This window comes from Lontra canadensis, unplaced genomic scaffold (assembly GCF_010015895.1).
Source record: "Lontra canadensis isolate GAN:19392208 unplaced genomic scaffold, GSC_riverotter_1.0 scaffold4, whole genome shotgun sequence".
NCBI lineage: Eukaryota > Metazoa > Chordata > Mammalia > Carnivora > Mustelidae > Lontra > Lontra canadensis.
This window is the reverse complement of record NW_022630998.1, coordinates 44441866-44456423: the sequence shown is the minus strand read 5'-3', so window position 1 is coordinate 44456423 and position 14558 is coordinate 44441866. Positions and strand designations below refer to the sequence as shown.

Below are 14558 nucleotides of genomic sequence, written 5' to 3'. Positions count from 1 at the left end.
AGTAATGTGGGATCCCTTCCATCTACAGTGAAGTATTGGCAGAGGAGATCTCATGAAAATCAGGGCCTTCATCATCACTCAGTGGTAACAAGACCACTCCCACAATGGGATACCTCAACAGGGAGTTGGAACTCCTACCTCCACCCAGCAGTAACAAGAAGTCATGCGACTTTGAGTATTTGTGGAACCTGAGTGGGGAAACAGAACTTCTGTCTCCTCCTGGCAGTCACAAGGTGGTATCCCCACTTTTCCTTCTGTGGTCATACCAGAGAAAATCAGATAAAAGAGAAGGTTTAAGAAAAGTCAGAGATGCATAATACAACATAACAATGCCCAAGTTTGAGCTGAAAAGAACCCAACAAGTCAAGAAGCAGGAAGATCTCAAATTGAATAAAAAATGAAATAATGAATATGCAACACCATAATGAGAGCAGTATTAAAATAATCCAAAAAGATTTTAAAGCAGCTGTTATAAAAATGTTTCTATGAACTATAATGAGATGCTGGAAACAAATGAAAAAATATGAAAGCCCCAAAGAAACTATAAATCCAAAGAAGAACAAAACAGAAATTTTAGAACTAAAAATATAATAAGTGGAATTAAAATACTCAGTGGATGGGCTCAATAACAGAATGCAAAGCATTGAAGAAAAATATCAGTGAACGGAAGAACAAAACAACAGAAATCACCCAATCTGAGCAATGGAAAGGAAACAGGCTTAAAGAAAAGGGACTGAGGAATCTGGGGGACAGTAACAGAAGACACAATATTTATGTCACTTGGAGTCCTGGAAGGAGAGTATAAAGAAGGAAGGGCATAAAAAGTAATAGCTGAGAACTTCCCAAGTTTGGCAAGGGACATAAACTTACAGACTCAAGATGCTGAGTAAACCCGAAACAGGGTAAAACCAAAGAAGTCCATATCAAGCTTTATGACAATTTAACCTTTGAAAACAAACGAAAAAAAAAAAAATCTTGAAAGAGAAAAATAATACATTACTTATGTGAGTGAAACAATTAGAATAGAAGCAGATTTCTTATTAGAAAGCACGGAAGCCAGAAGTTAAGTGGCACAGCATTTTTTAAGTGCTGAAGGAAATGTCAACCTGGAATCCTCTATCTGGTAAAAATATTCTTCAAGAATGAAAGAGAAATCAGGACACACTCAGATAAGGAAAAATAAAAGAATGTGTTACCAGCAGACAGACCCTAAAAGAATGACTAAAGGGGCACCTGGGTGGCTCAGTGGGTTAAAGCCTCTGCCTTCAGCTCAGGCCATGGTCTCAGGGTTCTGGGATCAAGCCCCACATCCGGCTCTCTGCTCAGCGGGGAGCCTGCTTCCCCCTCTCTCTCTGCCTGCCTCTCTGCCTACTTGTGATCTCTCTCTCTCTCTCTCTCTCTGTTAAATAAATAAATAAAATATTAAAAAAAAAAGGACTAAAGGAAGTTCTCTAAATGGGAAGGAATTGAAAAAAGAAGAAATGCTGGAACATTGAGAAGAAAGAACACAGTCATCAAAAACCTGAGTACTTTCCTTCTCTTGAGTTCCTAAATTATGTTTGATGGTGGAAACAAAAACTAGAACTATTGCCTCATATGGTTCTAAATGTATGTAGAAAACATAATTAGGACAACAGTATTAAAAAGGGGAGAGGGTAAAGGGACATAAAAGGAGGCATGGTTTCTACTCTTCACTTGAATTGGTAAGATGACAATACCAGTAGACTGTGATTAATTTTGTATACATAATACTTAGAGGAACCACCAAAAATTGTTACATAAAACACCACAGAAAAATTTAAAAACACTATGGACTTGCATTTCCCATTAAAAAAAAAAAAAAACCACTATGGACAAAGCCAAAGATACTAAAGATAAATCAAAATGCAATTCTACAAGTGTTCAAGTGACACTGTAGCTAAATCAAAGCACCAGAGATAATTCTAAAAGATATTCAAGTAACCCATAGAAGGCAGGGGGAAAAAAAAAAAAACAAGAATGAAAAAAAAATAAGAATGAAAAACAGAGAGAGTCAAAAGAAAACAAATAATGAAATGGCAGGATTAGCCCTAACATATAAATAATTAATGTAAAAAAAAAGATACCAATTAAAAGAAATTGGCAAAGTGGATTGAAAAATATGATCCATCCATCCACACTGTTTACAAGACTCCCACCTCAAATAAAATGATATAGACAAAGTAAAAGGATAGAAATATGTCAAACATTATCAAAGAAAAGCTAGAGTAACTATATTAATAGCAGATAAAACAGACTTCAGAACAAAGAGGCATAATATAAAGATAAAAGTTTCGACTCACTAATAAGACATATCCTAAATGTGTATGCACCAAATAACAGAGCTAAAAATACATGAAGCAAAAACTGATAGACCTGAAAGGGGACAACAGGCAAATCTATGGTGGTAGATATTTCAACAACTCTGTCTCTCTCAACAATTAATTGATACCATACACAAAGTAAGCAAGAATAGAGAAAAACTCCACAATACCATCGATCAACAGAATCTAAATGATATTTTAAAAACACTCTACCCAACAAAGGTAGACTATACCTTTTTTCCCCAAGTGCCTACAGCACATAGACCAAGACAGACTATACCCTCGGTCATAAAGCAAATCTTAACAAACTTAAAAGAACAGAACATATACAAAGTTAAGTCTCTGTCCATAATGGATTCAAATAAGAAATCAGTAAAAGAAAGATAATAGGAAAATTTCCAAACACTTGGGAAAAAACAACACCTTCAAGTAATCCATTGGGCAAAGAAGAAGTCTCAAGGAAAACAAAACACACTGAAGTGAATGAAAGTGAAATATATCAAAATTTGTGTAACACAGTAAAGCTGTGCTGACAGGAAAATTTACAGCACGAAATGCTTACAAGAGAAATGAAGAAAAGTATCAAATTAATAATACGTAAGCTTGCATCTCAAGAACGTAGGGGGAGAAAGCTAAATAAACATAAAGCAAGTAGAAGGAAGAAAATAATAAGCACAAGAATTAATGAAATTGAAGACAGAAAAAAAATAGAGAAAAAGAATAAGAAAAGGAGCTGGGTCAATAAACCTGACAAGTCTCTAGCAAAATGTGAAAGAAAGAAAAAAAAAAAAGACACAAATTAACAGTGTCAGGAATGATAAAAGGGATATCAGCGTGGACCTGTATACATCAGAAGGATAACTGAAATAAATCTGACAATTTAGACAACATGGACCCCTTTTTCAAAAAACAAACTGCCACAACTTATTTCACATGAAACAGAATATTTCAATAACCCTTTAAGTACTGAGGAAATTGAATTTGTAATTTAAAAACTTCTAAAAAGAAATCTTCAGGCCCAGAGAACTTCACTGAAGAAGTTCACCAAACATTTAAAGAAAAATTAACACCACTCTTATACAAATCTTATTCAATCTTTCAAAAAAAAAAAAAAAAGAGAATGAAATCGCAATATTCTATGTCACTATTACTCTGATACCAAAGTCAGACTAATATAGTACAAAACAAGAAAACTATAGGCCAACATGTTTCATGAATATAGATGGAAAAATCCTTAACAAATATTAGCAAATAGAACTCAGGGGTGCACAACTGGTTCAGTTTTCAAAAATCAATAATATAATCTACCATATTTACAAGCTAAGGAGAAATCATAATGTCATACTGATCAATGCAGAAAAATGCTTTTGGCAAAAATCTGATAACTATTCCACAATAAATACTCTGAGAAAAAATAGGAATAGAGAGTATCTTTCTCAACTTGATAAAGAGTGACTACATAAAAGTTAATGCTAACATTATACATAATGGTGAAAGTATAAATGCTTTTGTCCTCTAGGATTAGAACCCAGGTAAGAATGTCTTCTCTCACCACTCTTTCTCAACACAGTGCTGTAAGCTCAAGGTATGGTAACAGAGCAAAAAATAAAACAAAACAAAACAAAAAACAAAAAACAAAAAACCAAGAATAAAGAGACTTACAAATCAAAAGGAAATAAATAAAACCACTCCTATTTGCAGATATGTTGGTTTACATAGAAAATCCCAAGGAATCTACAAAAAACTCTTAGTATAAACATAGACAAAAGAATTGCATTTCTATATACTAGTTAAAAACACAGAGACAACAAAACTCAAAATAGCCTAGTAATAAACAGAGACAATAAAATTCAGAATACACCATTTATAAGTATTTTTAAAAAGAAATATTTATAAGTATAAAACTAATAAAACACATACAGGATTTCATGCTGAAAATGACACAATGCTGAGTAAAGAAATTAAAGATCTAAATAAATGGAGAGACAGATCATGTTCATGGATGGGTAGACAACATAGTAGAGATGTCAATTCTCCCTAAATTGATATACATTTTTAATGCAATTCTTTTTTTAAAGATTTTATTTATTTATTTGACAGATAGAGATCACAAGTAGACAGAGAGGCAGGCAGACAGAGAGAGAGAGAGAGAGAGAGAGAGGAGGAAGCAGGCTCCCTGCTGAGCAGAGAGCCCGATGTGGGACTCGATCCCAGGACCCTGGGATCATGACCTGAGCCGAAGGCAGAGGCTTTAACCCACTGAGCCACCCAGGCGCCCCTAATGCAATTCTTAACAAAATCTTAACAAGATTTCTTTGTAGATATAGACATTATTCTAAAATTTATATGGAAAGAATAGAGAATAGTTGAAACAACTCTGGATAAGAATAAAGTGAGAAGAATCAGCATATTCAATTTTAAGACTTATTATATAGCTATGTTAATCAAGACTGTGTGGCAGTGGTGGAAGAAAAGACACAAAGATCAATGGAATAGAAAAAAGAAACAAACCCACACAAATATGACCAACTGATATTTGGCAAAAATGCAAGAGAAATTCAATGGAGGAAAGATAGCTTTCCAACAGAGTGCTAGAACTGTTGGTTATTTTTAAGCAAAGACCAAAACCTGGCTTGAGTCTCTCATCTTAAATAAAAATCAACTCAAAAAGGATCATGGACTTAAACACTATTCAACGATGAAAAGAAACAAACTACTGAAATGTGCAGCAACCTGAATGCATCTCCAGAGAATTACAGCTAGTAGAAAAAGCCAATCTAAAAAGATTATATACTATATGAATCAATTTATGGAACAGTTTCAAAATTATATTACAGAAATGGCAAATTTTTGGTTGCCAGAAATTAAGAAGGTTGTAAGGACAAGAGGGAAGTGGGTGTGACTTTAAAGAAGGTAGTAAGGACAAGGGGGAAGTGGGTGTGACTTTAATAGAAATATTATCTTGATTCTTATCAATGTCAGAATCCTGGTTGTGATATTATACTACAATTTTGGAAGATGTTACCATTGAAGGAAACTTGGATAAAGTGTACAAAGTGCTCTCTGTATTATCACTTATAGCTGCATGTGAATCTACAATTCTCTGAAAATAAAAAGTTCAAAGAAATCAATTGGCCATAAATGTACAGATCTGTTCTGTTCCATGGATCTATCCTTATATCAATACCACATTGCCTTAATTACTTGGAGCTTTACACCAAACCCTGAAATAGGTTGTGCTAGTCCTCCAACTTTATTACTCTTTTTCAAAGTATTTTAGCTATTCTAGTTTTTTACATTTCCACAAGACCTTTAAAGTGGCTTGTCAATTTCTACAACAGTCTGTTACAGTTTTGATTGTGATTAGTTTGAATCTATAAATCAGGTTGGGGCGAACTGACATCTCTCTCTTTTTTTTTTTTAAATTCAGTTAGCCAATACATAGTACATCATCAGTTTTTGATGTAGTGTTCAATGAGAGAAAAGACATCCTAAAAAGATTTATTCTATTCCACGAATATGGTCTATCTTTTGATTCGTTCATTTCTTTAATTTCCCTCACAATGTTTTGTATGTTCCAGACTTGCACATCTTTTGTCAGTTTATTCCTAAGTATTTCACATTTTTAATGCTGTTATAAAAGGTATTTTTAAATTTTCAGTTTTTGATTGTTCTCAAAATACAGAAATACAATTGATTTGTGCCCATTGGTCAATCTCGTATTCTACAACTTTGTTGAACTTAATTTTCAGGTTACTAGTGTCTGTAAGTTTTTTTTTTTTTTTTGTCTTTTGATTTTTGTTTTTTTTGGTAGATTCTACAGGATTTCTATATAGAGGACCAAGTCATCAGTAAATAGCTTTTACTCTTTCCTTTCCAATCTGGATGCCTTCAATTTTTCTTGTCTTATTGCGTGGCTGGACTCTCCACTACAATGTTGAACAGAAGTGGGAGGAGTGGACATCTATGTTTTGATTCTTACAATATAGAAACATTCAGTCTTTCGCCATTAGGTATTATGTAATCTTTTTTTTTTTTTTTTTACATATGTCCTTTATCAAGTTGATAAAGTTCTTTTCTTTTCCTAGTTTGCTGAGCATTTTTATAAAAAACGGACAGTGGACTTCTTCATATAATTTCTTAAAATGCTGTAATTATCATATAGGTGTTCTTTTTAAAAGGATATTGAAATGGTGAATTACATTGTTTGGGTTTGAATTGAAACATATCTTATACTACTGGGATAAACACCACATGGTCATAACATCCTTTTCACATATTGTTGGATCTGATTTGCTAAAATTCTTTTAATTGCTTAAAATTGTTTGTGCCTGTGTTTGTAGGAGTCTCTATTTGTAGTGTTATCAGAAGAATGCTGGTCTTATAAATTAGGTTGGAAAGTACTCCCTCCTCTACAATTTTTAAGATTTTATGTAGAAATGGTATTATTTCTCCTTCAACATCTGGTAGAATTAAGAGAGAAGTCATTCGGCTATGGAGTTTTCTTTGTTGAAAGTTTTTAAACTAAATATTTGACTTCTTTAGTACATTCAAGCCATTCAGTTTATTTCTTCTTCAAAGAGTTTTGGTAGTTTCTATGTTTTAAGTAACTGTCCATTTTATCTAAGTTGTCCAATTTATTGCAATAAGGTTTTTCACAGTATTCCATTATTTTAGCACCTTTATAATTTGTAGTGTTGTCACTTCTTTAATTTCGGATATTGGGGTTTTTGTTTGTTTTGATTATTACCTATCAGTTTGGAGAGCAATTTTTCAATTTTATAGATCTTCTCAAAGGGCCGCTTTTGGTTCTACTAATTTCCTCTATTGTTTTCCTATTTTCCATTTCAGTGATTTCATCTCTGACCTTTTTTATTTTCTTTCTTCTGCTCACTTTGGGTTTCATTACTCTTCTTTTTCTAGTGTTTAAGGCAGAGGTTATGTTATAAATTTGAGACATTTCTTCTTTTCTAATACAGGAATTTAGTGCTATAAATTTGCCTTTTTTAAAAAAAATATATTTTATTTATTTATTTGACAGAGAGAGAGAGAGAGAGAGATCACAAGTAAGCAGAGAGGCAGGCAGAGGGGGGGAGGAAGCAGGCTCCCTGCTGAGCAGAGAGCCCGATGCGGGGCTCAAGCCCAGGACCCTGAGATCATGACCTGAGCCGAAGGCAGAGGCTTACCCCACAAGAGCATCCCATAAATGTTACACTGTGTTATGTTCAAAATACTATCTAATATCCTTTTGCCTTTTTTCTTTGACCTAATGGATTATTTAAGAAATATGTTAGATTACATATATTGGGAAATTTTGTTGGAAGGTATTATTAAATTCCTAACTTAATTCCCTTGCGGATAGAGAACATAATTTGTATAATGTGAATCCTTCAAAAAGTATTAAGACTTGTTTTATAGCATACAATAAGGTCTATCTAGGTAAATGTTTTACCCGCTCTTGAAAACAAATGTGTATTCTGCTGTTGTTGGGTGATGTGTTCTACAAAGCACAGAATAGGTCAAGTTGGTTGACAGTGTTACTCAAGTCTTACATATCCTTTCTGATTTACTGTCTACCTGTTCCATCAATTACTGAGAGAGGAATGCGGAGATCTCCAACTATAATTGTGGATTTATTTACCTACAAGGATTTTCCCTGGTGGTTCTAGCAGTTTGTCTCATACAGTTTGAAGTTGTAATTAGGGGCATAATCACTTAGTATTCATAAACACTTAGTATTCAGATGTTCTGTGCACTAACACTTTTATCATTACAAAGAAATCCTCTTTATCCCTAGTGATAGTCTTTGTTTTGAAATTGACTTGATTGGACATTAAAATAGTCACTTTAGCTTTCTCTTGAGCAGATTTTTTTGGTATCTGTAAGTTCAAAATGACTACTATAAACATGCCCTTCCTGCAAAGTTATAAGAAACCAAGCAAATAAGTAGCTAGGGGAAAAATAACTACTTCCATTTAGGAATGACGGATAAGGAATCCAGTGTCTCGGTTACATAGAGAAATTAGTTCTAATAAAAAAGAAATAATTCTAGAACTCAAGAAATCTTTTTTCCTGGCTATGACACTTAGGAAGTAGCAGTATTGACAGTAACGGTATATGAGAATTCAAGCACTGAAGACAAAAGTTTGATTTAGACAGTTCAGTGTTTCGATACCACCACTCTTAAAATGATTCCACCTCTATTTATTGAAGTTCCTTCTGAGACAGGATATTGAAATGTAATAGGCATAGGGAAAAGAATCTGAGCTTTTTCAAAACAGTATTTTCTTGGAAAATGATACAATTAACCTTTGGAGTACAAAATTGAAGGCAAAAAGCCCCTATGTACTTTACCACTTAATGTTTCTAATGTTCAGCAAGAGTGGTAGTCTCTTGTGTAATACACAGGCATCACAGGATATGATCCAGTGCTTGGGAGACAACTTTGGGATAACAAGAAAGGACCACCCTAGTAGCACCAGCAGCATCAGCCACTACATCTTTGCATATGTCACCAGGTTTGTAGTCTACTCCCATTGCATTTAAATACCCAAGTGGTTCCAAATCTAGATCCATTAGTCTAAATTTCCATTCACTTTTGTGACTTCTAATCAACTACTTAGCAAGTATCTTTTGTAGCTTTCTTATGAAAAGTACACTTTTAAAATAATTTTTTCAGTGTTCCACGATTCATTGTTTATGTACCACACCCAGTGCTCTATACAATACGGGCCCTCCTTGAAAAGTACCTTTTGAGCCAAATACTAGTTTTATTCTAATCATGCTATGGATTCACTTAAGCCCTATCTTTATGAAGACTGAAACCACCATTGTAAGTCATTTGCTTGAATATGATTCCAGCAGGTACTAAAGGGAACAAGAGACACAATTATGGTAACATGCAAATACCTGACTGTGGTATTTTCTCCTGGGCAGCATTCAGTATCAACCATCCTTAAATAATATCAAGTATGAACTTAACATAAAACTTTCTTAAACAAACAAAACTATACCAAAACATCAAATGAAGCCCAAACCCCCAAATTTGTCAAAATACATTTCTTTTGTGGACTGCACTAAAAGAATATCATAAAATATTAAGGGATGAGATATCAGGAGAGGACTACCTCCTGATTACAGGTAAATAGCTGATTAATATTAAATGATGCTAGGTAAAATAGAATGAGAAAAAAATCCATACTCTTCATTTCTTGGGTCCTTTGGAAATAGTAAAATCCTTTTACTTTGGTTTTCTGCATACTATAACATAAATAGGTCTTCAGATATTTGCTACTATCACGTATAATTCCGAAGGCAAATTTCTTTAGCAAGTTCAAAATATACTATAAAACCTTAAAAAGCTTAGTAAACCATTGTAATGCCACTGAACAGAAAGCATGCTCACACAGAAACATACACAGTGAATCAATAAGATCTTTTAATTCTCATTAGGTACGGATTACTGAATCTTTCCCTGTTCACAGCACTTGTAATACAATTTTATAAGGCTGCATGGGTTCCAGGTTGTTGTACTGTAAGACAACAACTTATTCTCATCCATGTCAAGTCCTGCTCTCACATTATCTAATTTGTGTCAGAAATTGATGTATTTGTCATTTGGACTTTTGTTTTAAATAAAGATCAAATTATGTTCTTTTAATTCTTTAAATACATTAAATACATTGAAAAATACGCTATATAATAGAAACAAATGTAAACAAAAGCAAAAAATATATAACTTAAAAATAAGTTTTGAGTTTTGTTTGGTGACATTTAGCTCTCTTCCCCTTATGTCTCTATTTCATAAAAGCAGAACAAACTAATTAACATAAGTATACTAAAAATTCTTTGCTTTCTCCTGGCTCCCCATTTTTATTGTCAACCAAAAAAGTACCCCCCATAACTTATCCAAAAGATTTGATACAAGAGCTCCCCACCTCCAAGAACCAGGGAAGGATTTAGGAGCCCTCGGTACCACTAAAGCTTATGGCATGAGAACTCACACTCGGCAGGTCTGTGTTTTACCCTCATGCCATCAGAGGTCCTGAGCAGCATCAGAAAGTTATCAATGCAACTAAGGACCACTCCCTCTGTCTACCTTTTCTCCCTGTATTTAGGAACCAGTTTATTGTTTATTTGAGTAGGGGGTCACTGGGCTTCCACTAGATGACCATGAAATAAATATGGATCCCTTTTATAATACTTTTTGAAATCTGCAAGAGATCCTGAAATAAGCACTGTCTTGTGTGGGAGCCATGAGACTTGGAAACAAGTTCTGAGCATTTAAGTGACGGTAGCAAGTGTATCTTTTTAAGGGGGAAAAAAAAAGTCTGTATTGAGTTAGTCATTCTCAATGTGAGGTTAAGGGAAAGCTGATTCTAACAAGGAAGTCTGACCAACTACTCACTATTCTGGTATATGGTATGTTAACTCCCTCCCTTTTCCTGCCAGGGTAAGATTTGCCCCAAGTTTTCTGATTCAAAAGTCACCTCTAGACTAAGCCACTATTCATGATGAGGGTGTACTTTCTCCTTCAAGATTGATGTGGTGAGGGAAAAAAGGTCAAGAACCAATAGACTGGGTAATCTCTAAGGTAGGAAAGCACCACACTGTAAACACTATAGGACAAGTAGGTAAGAAACATGGATCATAATGCTGGCTTCATGGTGACAAGTTAGTGACCTGGGAGTTACCTGTCCTCAGCTCCTTTCCTGTAAAACTAGGTTTAAATTATGTGTTCTCTAGCAGCCTTACTAATTCTAGAGTTTTTGTTTTGGTTTGGTTTTGAGTTTTCTTGTTTTTTATTTTTTGATAGGACAGTGGAGATAGATGGGGTAGGAACTGTCTCTGTGGAATTGAAAATCTTAGCCTTTCTCCCCTAGAATCTTCATTTTGCTCTTTCAGCCTGGTCTCTATGACTAGAGTGGCCGCCTTCCTGAGATTGCTTCTACAAGTGCCCTAGAGACTCCCTTCTTATCTCTTCTATTCCTATAAAGTCTTCCTTTTTAGGGTCTACTCTGTTACTTTGTTAGAAACCTCTGGAATCAGTGCTCTAAGAAAGAGTATGTGAGAGATAATTCTTCCTTCCTTCCTTCCTTCCTTCCTTCCTTCCTTTCTCTCTCTCTCTTTACTTTGAATGCCTGCCACAAGGCCTTTATTCTATTTTACACTCAGTTGATAATTTGGGTGGGTATATCATTCTCATTTGGATATAATTTTCCTTCAAAAATCTGAAAGCATTATCCACATCTACTAGCTTCCAGTATTTCTTTACAGAAGAACAAAGTTATTCTGATTCTTGATCTTTCACCTATGACCTGTTTTATCCTGGACTCTTGAAGTGTGAATTATATTCTCCTTATTTCCTATGATACAAAGTTTTGTAACAAGGCACCTTTGTGTGGGTCTATTTCTAACACTGGTAGCCTGCTGAAGTGATGGAGGGAAGACATCTGGCTTCACTGAGTAGGCAAAGGGAACTGAAGGGGATTACTTCAGATTTTTAACCAATCCTTCTGTTTTTAGACTTACAGGTGTCTTCACAGAGGTACCTAACGACTCATTACCAAGTCTTTGGGGAGTTTTAAAGTATATACTATCAGGTGACTCCTCAGACTTCCTACTATTCAAGAATTGAGCTTTCTCAAGTGTGCAGTCCATTATCCCTAAAACCACCTGCTTTTCTAAAATTTTGTTACTACTGCTTCCTATTTCATTTTCTTTGCCTTTGTGGGTTTATGTTTTTTTAAAAAAATTCTTGCACTCTCACTTCAGTGGTGTTTCAGTAGGTAATAAGAGCAAGTGTGTACAGCAAAGAAGCTATCTTTACCTGAAGCTATATGTACTCATATGTAACGTAAGTCTTGCTTGCCCTTTCTAGGACTCTCCTCCTCTTGCCTTCTCAGGCCGTCCTACTACGGTGGCATTTTACTTCATTTACATTCTCTAGGTGTAATGTGGAAAACTTAAAAAGTTTTAAAAGGTACATGGTTTATTCTCTGATGAGCTAAAATAAGATTTTAACTTTCTGTATCTCTCTCATTCCATGCCTAAGTCTATATTCAAATAAGTTGCATTTTTATTCTGTGTGACGTCTACCACATGGCATTTTGAAGTTCACAAAGTATTTTCACCTACAGCATTATATTTTATCCCTAAAAACCGCACTGCAAGGATGGGCCATTTTATACACAAGATGGGAAAGAAATGGTTAAACAGTAGGTATGCAATCTTCTCTTTCTTTGAGGAAAGAGGAGGATGCCCCCAAGAGAGAAAAAAGGTAACTTAGTCAAATCTCTTCCTAAACAGGCTAATGACAGACCTCCTGGAAACAAATGAATGGTATTTCCTAACTAGAGAATAGTTGGCCAGGGGGAGGAGGGTGTTGTGCTTAATTAACAGAAACTGATTTCCTCACAGTTCTGAAAGCTAGAGGTCCATAATCAAGTTGCTGGCAAGAGACTCCTTATTTATAGACTGCTTAAAGTAGGATGTAGCTGGTTTGCCTAAGATTATTTATGGTACCTAATTCTGGGATTTATGGATTTATCAGGCATGGCTCCCTGGACTATATGGATATAAAATTGAGATCTTTCATTTGATTAAAGGACTTTCTTTTGGGTAAGTAATGAAGAAAACTCATGTTAATCTTGGCCAGAGTGGGTTCTGAAGTAGAAAGAAAACACGTGGGGAGCTGTATTGTTGGTCCTAGAACCCTTGCAGCTTTCCCTATGCCTCAGGATCATGTATATACTTGAAATTACTAGTAAATCTGGCTACCAGTGAACATCTCTGATTGGAATGAGTGTGACTTGACACACCAATTCCTTGTGATACCCCACAAGGAAAGTAAGGCTCCAAGTGGTTAAATGACTTGCTGAAAGGCACATGCTACAAAATGGCCAAACGGGTCTAGAAACCAAGTCTTAAATCAGAAGCTTTGTACCATGCGACACATCTTAGTGTGATGGAAAAACAACAACAAAACCTGCCTTGTGGAATCAGAAACAGACTCGCCTCCTGGTTCTAACACTGATCGCTTGTTTGATTTCGGGCAAAGTACTTAGAGTAGCCAAAGCCTGTTTCCTTACCTGTGCCATACCTATCACATAAAATACATGACCTGTCTAACTGATCAATACAAGAGGGCAATGAACATGACATAATCACAGGCAGGAAGTTTGGAAACATTTCTAAAGGACGGAGGGAAAGAAAAAGCACCACTCACTTTTTTCTTGTAGCGCCTGCGATTTATTCAGTTCTGCATGCTCTTCCTCGCTCTCTTCGCTGCTGGTGCTGCTCACGTCCAAAACTATGTCCCTTTTGGGGTCCACTCGGAGAAAATTGCGGCATTCAAATGTCAGGTGACCAGCTAAGTAAAACAAACACACAAACATGTGAAAGACAAAATAATATATACATCATGTATTTGTGGTTTGTTGCCTCATGGTTAAGAAACAAGTTACAATTTTAATAATATAATGTCTAAACTTCTATTATTCAGTGGGTGATAGTTTGCTTTCCCTGAATGAACCACTCAAGAGAGAGAACTTCCTTTCTTCATCAGGGCTTCTAAGTTAACGGGCATTTTTGGCTACATCACACTTCCTGTATTTTCCCTTTTTATGTACTTAATTACATAGCAACTATATAGCTTTCATCTAATTAAAAGTGTCATAATAATATAACTGGTTTTTTTTTTAAAGATTTATTCACTTTAGAGGAGAGAGTTTGTGTATAGGGAGGGGCAGAAGGAGAGGGAGAGAGAAACTCCAGCAGACTCCTCGCTGAGCCCAATATAGGGCCCCATCTCACGATCCTGAGATCATGAACTAAGCTGAAATCAAGTTAGAAGCTCGACCAGCTGCGCCATCCAGGGTGCTCTTCTACAGAATACTTAAATAAAAATTTCATTCTGAAAAAAAAAAAAAAAAAAAAAAATTTCATTCTGACATCATTCACCCTCTAAAGACTCTCCCCATTATAAAACTGTAATAGTTACCCACTTAGTGCATGATACAGCTTTTTCAAAAATCATATAGTACAAATAACACAAAAGTACAGGAAATTATATAGCCAATATATACCCAAGTGCCTATCACCCACATGTTAACATTTTGTCATATTCACTTAGCTTTCTTTTTTTTAAGTAAATGTTTGCAGAAGTACTGTACACACACACCTGTGCACACACACATACACACACACAAAAGTGGG

The 14558-nt window shown here is 35.1% G+C and overlaps 1 protein-coding gene across 2 annotated transcripts in view; it reads right to left on the bottom strand.

Annotated features, from left to right (window-relative positions):
* SREK1IP1 (SREK1 interacting protein 1) overlaps positions 1-14558 on the bottom strand; it is a 41121-nt gene that overhangs the window by 4268 nt on the left and 22295 nt on the right. For both annotated transcript variants that reach the window (XM_032849743.1, XM_032849753.1), the window contains exon 3: positions 13570-13713. In XM_032849743.1, the coding sequence (XP_032705634.1) occupies positions 13570-13713 (144 nt within the window). The remainder of the gene's footprint in view (positions 1-13569; positions 13714-14558) is intronic.